This window comes from Miscanthus floridulus, chromosome 17 (assembly GCF_019320115.1).
Source record: "Miscanthus floridulus cultivar M001 chromosome 17, ASM1932011v1, whole genome shotgun sequence".
Taxonomy (NCBI): Eukaryota; Viridiplantae; Streptophyta; class Magnoliopsida; order Poales; family Poaceae; genus Miscanthus; species Miscanthus floridulus.
The window spans coordinates 9,292,722-9,307,347 of NC_089596.1; the positions used below are offsets into that span (position 1 = coordinate 9,292,722).

At 49.4% G+C, this 14,626-nt stretch overlaps 1 protein-coding gene across 1 annotated transcript; it reads right to left on the minus strand.

The window, feature by feature from the left end:
- Nucleotides 1–6,256: 6,256 nt before the first annotated feature.
- Nucleotides 6,257–7,436, minus strand: LOC136515177 (uncharacterized). Its single transcript, XM_066508847.1, has 2 exons — nucleotides 6,939–7,436; nucleotides 6,257–6,478 (listed from the first exon to the last, which is right to left on the minus strand). The coding sequence occupies exons 1-2, from the start codon at nucleotides 7,434–7,436 to the stop codon at nucleotides 6,257–6,259; spliced, it is 720 nt and encodes a 239-aa protein (XP_066364944.1).
- Nucleotides 7,437–14,626: the final 7,190 nt, after the last annotated feature.

Below are 14,626 nucleotides of genomic sequence, written 5' to 3' on the forward strand. Positions count from 1 at the left end.
ATGCATTATGTCATTTCACCGACGCTGAGGGCCTCACCGGCGACCATCACCGTCCCTTTGGGCATGGAATCCAGTGTCATCTTCCACATCGGTAGAGTGCGCGCCATCAGCGACGCCAGCCTCCTGACGTGGTATGCTCCGATGACGTTGCTCCCACGAAGACCGTGGCCCTTCAGAGTCACGATGGCTTTGAGGAGGTCGCTGAGCCTCTTCTACTCCTTCCCAATGGGCCCATACCTCCACACGTCCGTCGCCTCCTTGATCAGGCGGCCGGTGAAGATCGGCAGGGGGGCGGCATCGTCGTACCTCAGGTAGAACCAGAGCTTATGCCACCCCTTGTTGGACTTCGATAATGGGATCGATATGTACTCCGATGATCGGCTGCCTCGGAGACGGATGCTTGCACATCCCATCGGCACTGCTAGGTCTAGCTTCTTCCTCTCCTTCTTCTACAGCTCGATGGCAAAGAAGTACTTCCATAGCTCGAAGTGGGGCTCAATCCCCAGATACCCCTCGCACAGCGTGATAAAGGCCGGATTCAAATGCTGCAGCTCAATCCCATAGTAGTGCAGCAGCCCTCAGAGGAATCAGTGGGGAGGAGTAGCGTGCCCACGCTCATGGAAGGGGACGAAGGAAATGACGTAGCCATCGGGTGGTGATGTCTCATCCTCGCCACCAGGTACGATCCACTTCATTGCCACGGTCCTTTCGTGGAGAAGGCCTTTCTTAACTAGACCCTCCATGCACACGTGGAGAACATCAGAGGGAGGCCACGACTCCATCGAGGAACGGAGATGGCGATGCAGAAGATCCGACAGTGGTGTAGGTCTAGAGAGCGAGAACTTCACCGGCGGCGGAGCGGAAATAGGGAACGAAGGCCAAAACTCAAGAGTGAAAGGTAGAAAGACTGCATGGGCAAGGATGAGGCTGTGTGTATAGAGGCTGGGGAGAAATGGCTCTATTTATAAGGTAAGGGCGGAATGGGCAAGGGACGAACCTTCTGCCTAAATTAACATGCCCGATGCCTCACCAGATCCGTTTCCTTCGGGGGTAGTGCCCTCATTATTTCATGATACATCAGTCGCATCGCTGTCTCGAGAGATGAGTGCATGCCTATCCAAATCTTCCCCGCAAAGGATCCACCGGGTGACGGTTCGCCTTCAAAGGCTATGGGCCGCTGCAGGAAAGTAGGGATACGGAGCTAAAAATGCTCCCACAGCCCATTAACGCCTAGGAGTTCGAAGGCTAGCCCACCAGTGGGTTCACGGCCGCTCCAGGGCACCCTAGAGTGGGAGGAGGTTAAGGATGGGCCTGCTAGCTGCCAATACCCGAAGCACAAAAAGCGCCACGGGCGTCCCGACCCTCGTTTCGAGTCTTGGATGATGCAAGGTCCATGGTTTTTCCTCGAAGAAAGGCATCAAGCCCTCGAACTGGTCGAACAGATCCAAGAACTATATGGACCGACCACCAAGAATCTGGAGTCAGTCACCAGCTGACCTCGAACCGAGCCCCCGTGAAGGGGATACCGCGGCTCCACTCGAACAAGCCTGTTAACAACTCACCGAGCATCGTGCTCCGTCTAGCGAGGAAAGCACGGCACGGCTCAGCCCCTCCATTCTAGCGAATGGACACATGAGGGACGACGATCACAAGATGAACCAACCCCCCGACCGGACCCCTGCTATGCATGGGGGCTCGGGCACTCGGCATCGCAAAGAGACCGAACACGCAGTCGCAGACAAACGATGAGTCACCTCCGGTTGTGGGAACCACGGATGGAGTGACGCAAGAAACCAGGCGACCGGCCCCTAGAGGCTCGGGGGCTCGCCATCCTACAAAGCAACAATAATGAATAGTACTGCTGTGTGCCCTCAAGCGACAGATCGCAAAAAGCCTTTGCAGGAGTGTCTCACTCCTCCAAAGGCTCGGGGGCTACACCCACCAGGTGATCTCACGCGCACCCGGTGGCAAACGGATTACCAGCATGTCTCCTCCTCAGGGGCTAGGTGCCCGTATCCACTTTGCCAGTCCCCCACATGGAGGCTGGGTGCCTAAATCCTACTCGGTTACCCTACGCGGTATAATGAACCAAGGAGAAAATCACCGAAGTTCCAATGATGACCTGCCTCCACGGCACAACGGCCACAGGAGCAACAAATCGCAAAAAGCCTTTGCAGGAGTGTCTCACCCCTCCAAAGGCTCGGGGGCTACTGTCGGATACCTATGCCTAGGTATCTGAGCCAAAGGATTAATGAGCATCACATCGCCTCATCCGCTGGTTAAGGACGCAACTGCGGCCTCGTTCGATCCCTAGGAGCCGGGCCACGTCTCGTCCAACTCAGAGGACGAGGTTTCCGCCTCGTCTGACCCTTAGGGGCTGGGCCACTCCTCGTCCAACTCCGAGGACGAGGTTTCTGTCTTGTCCAACCCCAATGCGTGGGCTCCAACTCTGAGGACGAGGTTTCCGCCTCGTCCGACCCCTAGGCGTGGGCTCCGACTCGTCCGGTACCACGGGGAGGGCTCCGCTTCATCCGACCCCCGATGGTCGGATTCTATCTCACCCGGCCCCTAGGGCAAGATTTTTGCCTCGCCCGTTCCCTGGGGGTCAAATTTGCTACCGGAAAAAAGCAGTGGCCCTAGGGTGGGACTCGAACCGCTTCAACCACTACGGCATGGAGGCACACGCCCGGAAGCACGTCTCGGACATGTCCTGATGCGACCGGCGGTCGCATCAGGCCTTGTTGGGAGACTCACATCGCCCACCGCGTCAACAGGCCGGCACTATGCTGCCAACTCCCTGCCTGACCACCATCCAACGTCAGTCAACCGGCGTCAGTTGACTGGCACTGTACCGCCAGCCCCCCATATGGCCTCTGTCAGGGGACCCTTTGAACATTCCGTCCGCTCGGATGGGATGGAAGACTAGAACGACGCTCGCACGTATGCTGCAGCGGCCAACAGGACCCCGGTACGACGCTGCTGCCAACACGATCTACAGGGGTCAGTGCGACCCACGCGAAGAGGAGGACGTCATACCTACATGAGCCTTATTTCTCTTTCTTTTTTCCCTCTTTTATTCCATTGTAACCCCTGCTTTTTCTTTGCCTATAAAAGGGAAAATAGGGTGTCCCACTAAGGGGCATCACACATCACACCGTGAGAGATCAATCGACCGATAGATCTAGCAGTAGGAGCATCGAGCAGTCGAACTACAGAGACTTGGGAGCTCCTCCCTCTCTCGCTAGTTTGTAATCCCCTACTACAAACTCAGTGCCAGTAACACGAGCAACTCGAAACTGGACATAGGGACATTCGGCCTGAACCAGTGTAATCCTTGTGTCCTCTTAGCACACCATCTACGTCAGACACGCAATAATATAAATTTACTAGTTGGTTACTTGAAACACCGGCAGGGATTAAACATCTTATCTGTCAAGATAGCCTCTTTGGACGTCGGTTACCCGATCCGAGTGTATGGCACTATCATTGCCCGGGACTGCATTGACCAGAAGTGTGTTTATCTCTACCGCCGCCCCAGAGACCAATCCCAATTCATTAACTCTAAGGTACAACTCTTCCTCTTCGCATCAAACAAACAATGCATAGCAAAGTGCCTGGCAACTGTTGTAGTGGAGGCCTTGACAAGAAGGGCGGAATGGTGACGTATACAGTCGCACCTATTGTAGTGGAGGCAACTGTTGCAGTTGAAGTTATAGAGGGAAATTTTGACGGAAGAATCACTGCCCACACCTCCAGCGTCAGGAAAAGCCTTGTACTTTATGATAGCAAAGTGCCTGGCGATGGTCATAGGCCCTGTTCGGGACCGTGGTCTGCAGCCGTGCGGTACGGTAGGCAAGCCGCGGCTATGCGACCATGGTACCTGGAATCCATGGTGCTTTGGTTCAATCTTGTGACCGTAATCTCTTACGTGGTTGCAAGAGTCATGGATGTCGCAGGCTGTTTAGCAGGATTCTTGCGGTTGGCGATGAGGAATCCGATTTTAATCGGTTCCAAGCAGGGCCATTGGCGCCGACAAGCATCCTGGCGGCAGTCGGCTCCCACGTCCAGCCACTTAGGCCTATCGCCCCCTGAGCTGCCGACAGAGGTTCAAACATATTATTTTAAAAAAATCGACTTTGTTTCGGCGTGCCTGAACTCTAGCCACTTCGTACTTGAGGAACATCTACACAAAAGCATAATTGGCACCGTGGTAGTGCATCCTTTTCTCATTGGTGAGGTTCTAGGTTCATTCATGTTCTGCCTCAATTTGTTTTTGCTATTTTCGTTCTATTTAGAGAAACCTGAAAAAATTTGAGAATAATGGTGAAATAACCTAATTTTATACAAAAGCTCGAGTGTTGTAGTGGTAAGGCAAACTCGTTTAATTAGTGACAGTGAGGTTTTCTGTTCAATCCTATTTTGCTTCATATTTTTTGCTATTTTCATTCTGTTTAGAGAAACCCAAATAAAAAGGTCATTCTATTTAGAGAAACTCGAATAAAAAGGTGGATAACCAAACTTAATAATTAACATAAAGACGCGAGTGGCTCTCTTCTCATTTGCTTGGACCTAGGTTCAATTCCAACTAGCAACATTTTATTTTCTTTGTTATTTGTGTGTGATAATGTAATAAAACTTAAAACGTAAACAAATGCACTACAATATCTAGATTCGAACCCCTTGTTGGAATATTTTTTTCAAATCCATTTTGGCTTAATTTTTGCTTCTTTCTTGCAATATTTCTTAATTCCATTTTGGCTTAATTTTTTCTTCTTTCTTTTCTTAAAAAGAAGCATCACTTGGATGCATTTTTTTTTCCTGATAGCTCATTTTAAAAAAAAAATCATAACTTTGGTATATGAACTTGATATCAATCTGTGATTTCTTCTCGAGTCATAGACAACTAAGGGAGGTGACAAATGATTCAGATCATCAAAGAGTGTGGAGTTGTGGCCAGATGAGGGCGTGGGTGGCGTGGGGTTTGATCCGCGATGCAGGCGCAGGCGTGTACCGATGGGCGTCCGACAGCGTGTAGGGCAACCCGGGCGACCATACGGTGCGGTGGAGGCATGGCCAGCTGTGTGGGGTGGCAGAGGTGCGGCTAGGTGAGCAGGGTGGCAGAGGCATGGTTGCGGACCCCAGAGAGCGTGTGTAGCAGGTGGGACCCACATGAGGAAATCACATCTCACCCCAACGTAAAGCCATCAGTTTTTTGCTGCACGCAATGCCTTATCAAAATTTGAAATTAAAGACTTGTCGGGGTTATAACCCCAGGGTGTCTCAAGGCATCGATTAGTTGGCAGGCCACACGACCCACAAATCCCTAGCTAGCGAAGGCCCAAACAACTGAAGCCAGTTAGATGAGAAATCCAGGCTGACGAAAGGGCGGGGGACGGTCACGATCCCTCTCCCCGCCTTAGCACTTCGGGATGTGAAACGGTACAAAACCCACCGTCCAGATACGGACCGATAAAAAGTATGTACGATCCTACCCACTTCGGGATGAGATCTACGACAAGGGCCTCAACACAGAGGCCGTCCAGACCGCTTAAAAACCCCCGACTCCGACGATCAGGGTCGTGGACCTCAGCCTCGCGAAGCAACTAGGCGATCAATGAACCGGGGCGGCTAGCAACTCCCGTGTGACGTCCTGGGAAACCAGGAGATGGTAACGAAGAACATGATGGATACCGCGTTGCACAGGATGGCTAACAAACCATCACCGTGTCTATAGTGCCGCCACGGCCAGCACAATAGCACCGCGTCACACCCTGCCGCGGCGTGGCAACAAGACCATGACGACAGCCACGCCCGGATGAGCACCAGAAAATGGCATAGGTTGCAAGCCAAGTTAGCTAGGACCTCCCTCAAGCTCTCGACCCTTCGGTCGAGGGAACCTCCTCTTTGTATCAGCCCTGGCCCCGAACTCTATATAAGGACCGCCCGGGCAACGCATTCAGGACATCCTCTACCATTCCATTCATTCACCATAGTAGAAGGGCTCCTGAAGCTTTCCTTTGGGAAGCCCATCGTCTAGCATAGGTTCTACCACCTCTCTCACCATTCTTGCACCCCTCATTGTAAGAACTTCAGAGCATTCAAGCGAGGAACACGCACTCGATCATCTCTGAGACTAGACGTAGGGCTCTGGCCTAAACCAGTATAAATCCTCGTGTCTTTTGGATGCTACCATCGTCTTCCTAGAGCAGCACGGCAATGTATAAATTTACTAGTCCGATTTTCAAAATTCCAACAGTTAAGGCATTTCAGGTAGGGGACAGTCATGCACTCTCGATTGTTGAGAGGGAAAGCAGTGGCTCCTTGCATCGTCGGTGAACTCGCTGGTGGAATTGCCCGAGGCGGCCACGTCCGCCGTGAAAACTATGGGTTTACCGGCGTCAACTATTTTCGTTGCTTTTCCTACACAAGCAACCAACAATCCAGTTGCCATGGGGTCCAGAGTTCCAGCATGTCCAACCTGAGACCACACAAATATTGCAAAACATATAGTTAATGCTAAGGGCAAATGCTACATTCAGACACAGTGAAAAACCCTGATATCAACTTTTGTACTTTCACCAAGCGCCGCAACTTGCCACAAAACAGTAAATGAAGTCCATCCTAAGATTAGAGGAAAGACGAGTTCAGATGAATTGTTCAGGATGGAAGGCAACAGAGCAAATTAATAAAACACCGCTCGAACCTAATCCTGTCTGCGCATTAACTTATTATTATCTGCCCTGATAGGAAACACAATACAGAACCCTGTCTTGAGGCAAAGCTGCAGTTGCCACACCGACTGATTGCCATGTAATTGTTGCGCTAATCGCTCACACATTTCAGAAAATGAATTTTCCAGTGGTGCTTGTACAGCAGATAAAAGTAGCTAAAATACTACTGTTGTCTTAGATGATACATTTTGGTGAGAATCCCAGAACCTGCAATACACCAAAGTGGAGGGGAAAGGTATCACCTTTGGGTGAGAATCCCAGAACCTGCAATGCACCAAAGGGGAGGGGAAAGGCATCACCTTTGGGCTTGTCAATGAGCACGACGGTCTCGGCCAGGCCATCCCACCTGGGTGGCAGCTCCGTGGTCCTGGTGACGAGGTACGGCTGTGGACGCTCCTCCTCCCTTGGCACCTCGCGCTTCACTTGCCGTGGCTCCGCTCCCGGTCTCTTGGCCTTGGTGTCGGCTTTGCCGGGGCCCTTATTTAGAGACCTGAAGAAGTCTTCCACCTTCCTCTCCAGCACCTCCCCTTTGTCGTCGCTGTCGCCGCTCTTCTTACTGACCACCCACTCCCCTCCCTCATCTTCCTTCTTCTCGTCATCGAAGAAGACGAGGCTCCTGTCGAGGAAGCGGCGTGGGAGGCGGAGCAGCGGTGACGGGGAGGAGGATGAGGAGGGCAGCAGCGCCGCCCTCACCGCTGCCGCCATGGCTCCTGCTTGAGGAGGCATTCATGTCCCTACGGTGCGTGGGCCGCTCGCTATCGGTAGGGGAAGGGAGAGCCGAGTCATGCGGTAGCCCAGCCGTTGGATCTGCAGCAGACAGAGCAGATGGAGACCATAGCATCATCAATGTCCATGAGGACTTGCAGGTAAGAAAATGGACGATGACAATTAAAAATGCAACGAACTATCATGTTTTATAATTATAATATAATGAAAATAAAGTTGATTTTTAAGAGGAATGTTTAAATCAGAAATCTGAGAATAAATAAAATTATGGTACCGCTATTATTAAGACGTCCGGAAGACCTCCACTCCACTTACTGTCGCATGCGCCGCTCGCCTAAAAAAACAAAATCAACTCCCGCACGCCTCGCTCCGCTCCCGTCCTTACCCCTTTCGTGCTCCTCATCCCTGCCGCAGCGAACCAATGCCCGGCGTCCTCCCCCACCGGGAGCCTCCAACGGTCGCAGATCCGACAACCCTCTCCCCCACCTCGGCGAGATATATGGAGTAGGAACAAGATCCACTCACCTCCAGCAAGATCCATGGAGGTGAGGCAGCGGTGTTGCAGGGGAATGGTTGATTCTTCTCCTCCCTGCGCGGCGCCCTCTACACCCCTGACGGCCATGGTGCTCCTCGCCCCCCATCCCATATCGTCTGTGCCGAGCCAAACCCGATACTAGTGGCGCTGGTGCTCATGTGCCGCCGCTCGCCGCCGGATCTGACCCGGACGGTTGGAATCGACTGGCCCAGGCTTCCCCTCCCCTACATTGCAAATATATGTTTCTGGTGTTTCAGTCATTTCAAAGGTTTGTTGCAGTTGTTTCTTATGGATGTTGCACATCTTGCAAGTGTTTCAGAAGCCTGTTGCAAGCATTTGTTCAAAATATTTCATCTGTTTCTAGACGTATGTTGCAACCGTATTTATCTGGATGTTGCATATGTTTTCACACATATATTGCAATAGTTTGTTCAAAATGTTTCAATTGTTTCAGTCTTATGTTGCAGTAAGTGTTTTTTCATATTGCACTTATTTTATATGGATGTTGCATATGTTTCATACACATATTGCAAGCGTATATCCCAAATGTTTTATTTGTTTCAAATGTATGTTACATTCGAGTGTTTCTTTTTGCAAGTGCAGACCGCCGGTATTGATGTCCATGAGGACGGGCAGGGCTAAGCCGTGGGTACCGATGCGTGGAGGAGGCACAGGGCGCTGACAGTGGTGTGGGGAGGAGGCACAGGCCGCGCGGTGCTCTTGTGGAAGAGACAGGGTGAGTCACCTCAGCAGTGTGGGCAGCGGATCTGAAATAGCCGGTTCAAATGTGAGCATGGAAAATGGAGCAGGCACGTGAATCCGAGTGGACGTGGCGGAGCAGCCGCTGGCGTCCGAACGGGACGCAAGCACGTGGACCTCAAGGCGCTAGTGCTGCTGATAAAATTATGCTATAGAGCCACTATGTTATTTCTTTATCGGCTTTCGATGAGATGCAATCATCCATCCATGGTTTTTAAGCCCAACACGGCCCGACACAACCCACCTGGTATTCAACCTGACATGCAGGCCACCCAAATAGGTCCATGAGCCAGCAGCCCATTGCCGCATTGCGCTCTCTTGGTCCCTCCCGGCTCTCGGACAGCCAGGCAGAGAGGAAGGCACGATAGGGCGGCTGTGGCTTCATCACTTCACTACATACAAAGCACAAGTATTTGTTGGGTGATTATGCAAGCGGTAGATCGATGTGCCATTGTTTTAATAAAAAAGCTTATGTTGATGTTTTTTTTGTCACCAACTAATAAATTTAGCGTCACGTGTTGGTTCAGATCGCCTAGCTCCAGGAAACTCAAAATACACGGCCCTGTTTGGCATAACTCAGTTTCACTATTGAAGTTGTTTTTAGAGCATTTGGGACTGCTCCACGAACTCTGCTCCACAAACTCCACCGTGGAGCAGTTCCACAAAAAATTGGAGTTTGTGGAGCACCTCTTTATGTGTTCTCACAACTCCACCCTTTTTCTTCGAACAGAGTACGTGAAGCTGAAACCGTTTGCCTAAAAAACGTGGAGCGGAACTGAAAAACGTGGAACGGAGCAGTCCCAAGCACCACCTTAAAGTTTCAGCTCAACCAACACCTTTATCAATGAAGCTAAAGCTGTTTTTTCAACCTGTTTTGCAAAATAGCTCATGATCAGAGATAAAATGAATGAAATGACTACAGTGGCCCCCATTTTTTCCCTTCCCACTTTTTTCCTACTTTTTCTCGTCCCATCGGTTTCCTCCGTGAGTCACGGCTACGCCAACACCGCCTGCAAGCCCCACACGTGACCTGCTGGCCTCGGCGGCCGCGAACGCCCCGCGAGCCCAGCCTCGCTCGGAAGTTGCGCGTGCCTCGCGATCTCCGGCGGCCGCGAGCTCCAGCGTCCACACGTGCCCCGACGATGACGGCCGCGCTGCTCGCACCTAGTTCCACCTGCTCGCCCGCTCATGCCCCCAGTGACGACAGTCGCGCCGCTCACTTGTGGTCCCGGCCGCGCCGTGCTCCTAGCTCCGGTGGCCTCTACCGTGTTCTTCCGACGCGACATGTCTCTCCTTCATCTGCTCGTCCGTACATAGCTCCTAGCGGCCACACCCCGCCGCCCCCCGCCAACCGCGCCCCGTTGGCCACACCCCGGCAAGAGTACGTAGCTCTCTCTATCTCTGCCCGGGCAAAAGGAGTCTTTTGTGCATGCTTGGCCCCCTCATGTGTTACGTGAAACTGGGATAAGCTATGTTTTTCAACTCTCTTCCATCACATCCTCTGGTGAGAGGAGGGAAAAATAGCTTCACCCATGAAGCTGTTTTAAAAAGGGTGTTTGAAAAAAAAAACAGCTCATAACATCTCATAAAACTGTTGGTGAAGCTATGCCAGATAGGCCTTTAATGGTGTATAACCCTCGCACTCTCTTTCTTATCCGACTGATATGAGTCGAGCATAAATTTAGTCTCCTGTGAAGTCATATATATTGTATTAATGAGGGTGCCCGTTGTATGGATACACGTCAACTAAAATAATTAAACATTGGTGTTACTCCAAGAATCTACGGTCATGGAGCAGAGATTAACAAATTGAATTCAAGTAAAAGCTCCGAATCAGTATCCAACAGTGTTAGAAAAATTTTATTGTATTTTGCTGAAAGCACGACGAACACTGTCACCGGAAAATAATGGCAAAAAATTCCAGGAGCCTTCCTTAGTCGCAGTGGCTCTAGAGTTTGAAATAAGTCGAGTTGTGGATGTGTTGTAAGATTCACCGGACTCAGACATGAACCTTTTGCAAGAATGATAAATTGGAGCTGGCATCTTTGAATAACAAATGTACTCCACCCAAGCAAGAAACACAAATCTCACGGGGCAACAAAACAATAGCCAATTTGCTTCGTGTAATCTCGCATTATCGCATAAGCATATGTGCTAAGAGTTGTGGCTTGAATCCTGCAAGCACTAAAAACACCTGACCATCTTCATGACCTCTATCGGGCTCCTCATTGTTGTCAGGACGGTGCTATGCATCATCTTACTTGATACCAGTCCTGTTAGTTCTGTTGGATTGATCTCCCAGCCAATAAGCCCAACGGCCTATTGGGCCTTGGTCACGCGTTCTGATCGGGGGCGCTCAATCCTACATGGTTGGTGGGCCCCGTCGCACTGCGCTATATAAAGTGGTGGGGGCCGGCGGCTCAAGGTACGAGGTTCACCGTGAGCCAATCCGCCCCACCAACAAACCCTAAGTCCGATCTAGTAAGGGTGCGCAGCCAGCGACGGGAAGACGCCACCGTTATCACCGTCGGCCTCACTGCACCCCACCGCATCGCTGGACTTCACCGACTCTTCTCCGACCATCGCTGCCCGTGCGCAGAACATCACCGACAGAACGAGATGGCCGAATCCTCCTCGACGGCGCCCTCTGATGGTCTGTACACTCCCATCTACTCTCCTCTCTCTATCACTCTGTAGTACGGTTCATTAGGTTTTTTACTTGTTCCTCCCAAATGCAAAGAACAACCCGACTAGATGCTACTCTAGGAGATCTCTGGATCTAACAATGGTATCAGATGTCAGGCTAGTTCGTAGATCTGGATCGGGGAAAGAAAAGCAAATCGAACCCTAACCCTAGATCGGGTACGGGAAAAGTCGGAAACAGATTGAGACACGGTCTCAACAAAGAACCCTAACCCTAGCAGTTCGCCAGCCTAGGGTGTAGATCTAGGTTTTCCGAATCAACAGCAACAAAAAACGAATGAAAAGAAAAGTGGAGTTCGAATTCGATTCGGATCCAAAAGAACCAAACCCTAACCCTAAAGATAGGGAGCCTACCTAGGCTTTCCTCACCGCCGGCGGCATCGCCACTGCGTGGAAAGAACACCGCGGCGTCTCTCCCGAATGGCGCGCGGGACAGAGCAGAGATCCGCACTGCACCTCGCACGCGCGGTCACGGCAACATGGCACCACCAAGCGGCCCCTCGATGGCGGCGTGCTCAGCCTCGGGCGAGCACGCATACCGGCGAGAGGGCGCTGGGTGGAGCCCCTCTTCTTCTCCCTCGGCCACCGTGGACGGCTGCTGCTGCGGCTGTTCTATGAGCTGCGCTGCGCGATGAGAGAGAAGGGGAGGGAGAGAATGAGCCTAGGGTTTTGGAAGGGTGCGGCCGGGGCAGGTTTTTCATCCGGCCGAAACATGAGGAGGACTGTCGATCGGCGATCGACAGCCAGCAGGCACCCAGGCCAGATTAGGCCCAGGCGGGTGGACAGTTTCTCGGCCTAGGCCCAGGTTGCGGCCTGGGCGTGGAGGCGCCACGCGCGCGAGCCGGCTGTGGGCTCTACTGGGTCGCAACGCCCGTTAAGCGAGCTCGGCTGCCGCGGGCTGGTTTTGGCTATCGAGCCGAAATGACCAAAAAAAATTAGTAATTTTCTTATTTTCCAGAAAACAATTTGATGCATATTAGATGAATCTGAATTGCATTTTGATGCAAATTTCTGTACAAATTTTATCCAACGATATTTTTTGTTCAGTAAATAGTAAAGTTGCTTCTGGAAAATATTATCATGAGAATTTTATTCAAAGTTTCCGATGCGTATTTAAAGTTATTATGGACTTTTAATTAAAGCCGAACCAACGGGAGAATTTGATTTTAAGAGCCAAGAGATAAATATAAGTTGATTATGATATTATTATTTTCTGACCAACGTTGTTAATAGCAATATTATAATTTTAATGATTATGTATTATTTCTATTTCTGCCCAACGGTGATGTAGATTTAATGTATAAAACAATTGTATGTTTTAATTTTGACCAACGTTAAAATTAAGGCGTGCAAATTGTTGTTTTTCTATATTATGTTCTTACTTTAAAGAGAAATTGTGTTTTCTGGAGGATACTCCTTGATGGCTTATATCAAAGATATCCCAACTCTCAAAGGGGATAACTACATTGAATGGAAGAAAAAGATTGACTTGGCCTTCATCTTGGCTGAGGTTGACTAGGTAGTCACCACACCGTGTCCTAAAGAACCTGTGGCACCGGTGAGGGAGACTGATGAGACTGATGCTACAGGGCAGAACAGAGAGCGGGACTTTGCTCCCGTAAAGATGTCTTTTGATCTCGAACATAGAAAGTGGGTCACGGTCAATAAGAAATGTTTGACTGTGATAAAGAATACAATTGAGCCTGCAATAGTGAGTTCAATTCCAGACTGTGACACGGTCATAGAGTACCTAGAAAGAATAAAGAGTCAGTTCACTGGCTCTTCAAAGACATATGCAACCCAGCTGATTAAGCAGCTGGTGACAGAAAGGTACTCTGATGGCGGCAGTGAAACATACTGAGAATGAGCAATTTGGCATCTAAGCTCAAACCAATGGATTTGACGCTCAAGGATGAGTTCCTCATTCATTTGATTTTTGCTTCTTTGCCAAAAGAATTTGACACATTTGTTGTTAATTACAACATACAGCCCGAGAAATGAGATTTAGAAAAGCTCATAGCCATGTGTGTGCAGGAGGAGGAAAGAATAAAAGTTTCACAGGGTGGTACTATCAACTACCTAAAAGATAATAAGAAAAAGAATTATAATAACAACTCTTCCTCTAAGTCACCTGGAAAGGGTCCCATGCAACAGTCTCAGAACAAGTAATTCCCAGTGGATAAAGACTAGTGTCTCTATTGTAGGAAGACGGGACATTATAAGAAGAATTGTCCCGATTTCCTAAAGATGATTATGAAAAATAAAGGTGAGAACATTATTACGTTCGTAAATGAATCCTTGTATGTCAAGTTTTCAAAATCTACTTGGTGGATTAATTCAGGTGCAACTATTTATGTTGCTAATTCTTTACAGGGATTCCGTTCGATGAGAACTTTGCAAAGAAGCGAAAGTTTCATTAAAGTCGCAAATGGAGTACAAGCAGATGTTGAGGCCGTTGGCGATCTTCTGCTAGAGCTTGCTGATGGCTTCATACTTTTTCTTAGAGATGTTCTTTATGTACCTTCTTTGCAAAGAAACTTGATTAGTGTATCAAAGTTGGACCATGATGGTTATGATTGCCATTTTGGAAATGGCAAATGTTAGATATTGTTTAATAATAGATGTATTGGTCTCGCCTTCCGACAAGACGAGCTTTATTTATTATCACTTCGTGAAAATGTGAATTCCGTATGTGATGTGAATGAGAATGTATCCTCATCGAACAATGCAAACAGAAAACGAAAGAGAGCTCACGATGCTTTGTCGAAATTATGGCACTGTCGTGTAGGCCATATTTCGAGGGGGAGAATAGAAAGACTAGTTAAGAATGATATTCTTCCTTCATTAGAGCTCTCAGATTTAGAACAATGTAGAGATTGCATAAAAGGAAAGCATGTAAAGAAAATTAAAAAGGATGCCAAACGAAGCACAGGAATTTTAGAGATAATTCACACAGACATATGTGGTCCTTTTCCTGTAAAAAATGTGGATGGTTATGATTCATTCATAACATTCACAGACAATTACTCTCGTTTTGGCTACATTTATCCAATTAAAGAAAGAACAGAAGCGTTGGATAAATTCAAAATATTTAAAGCAGAAGTTGAAAATCAGCATGATTTAAAGATTAAGATAGTCAGGTCTGACCGTGGGGGGGGGGAGTACTATGGTC

Excerpts from the sequence above, each read along its gene's own strand:
- LOC136515177 (XM_066508847.1), bottom strand. The coding sequence starts at position 7,436 with ATGGCGGCAGCGGTGAGGGCGGCGCTGCTGCCCTCCTCATCCTCCTCC. Across the intron at positions 6,479-6,938 it reads TCCACTTTGGTGTATTGCAG|GTTGGACATGCTGGAACTCT; the intron begins GTTCTGGGATTC and ends GTGTGGTCTCAG.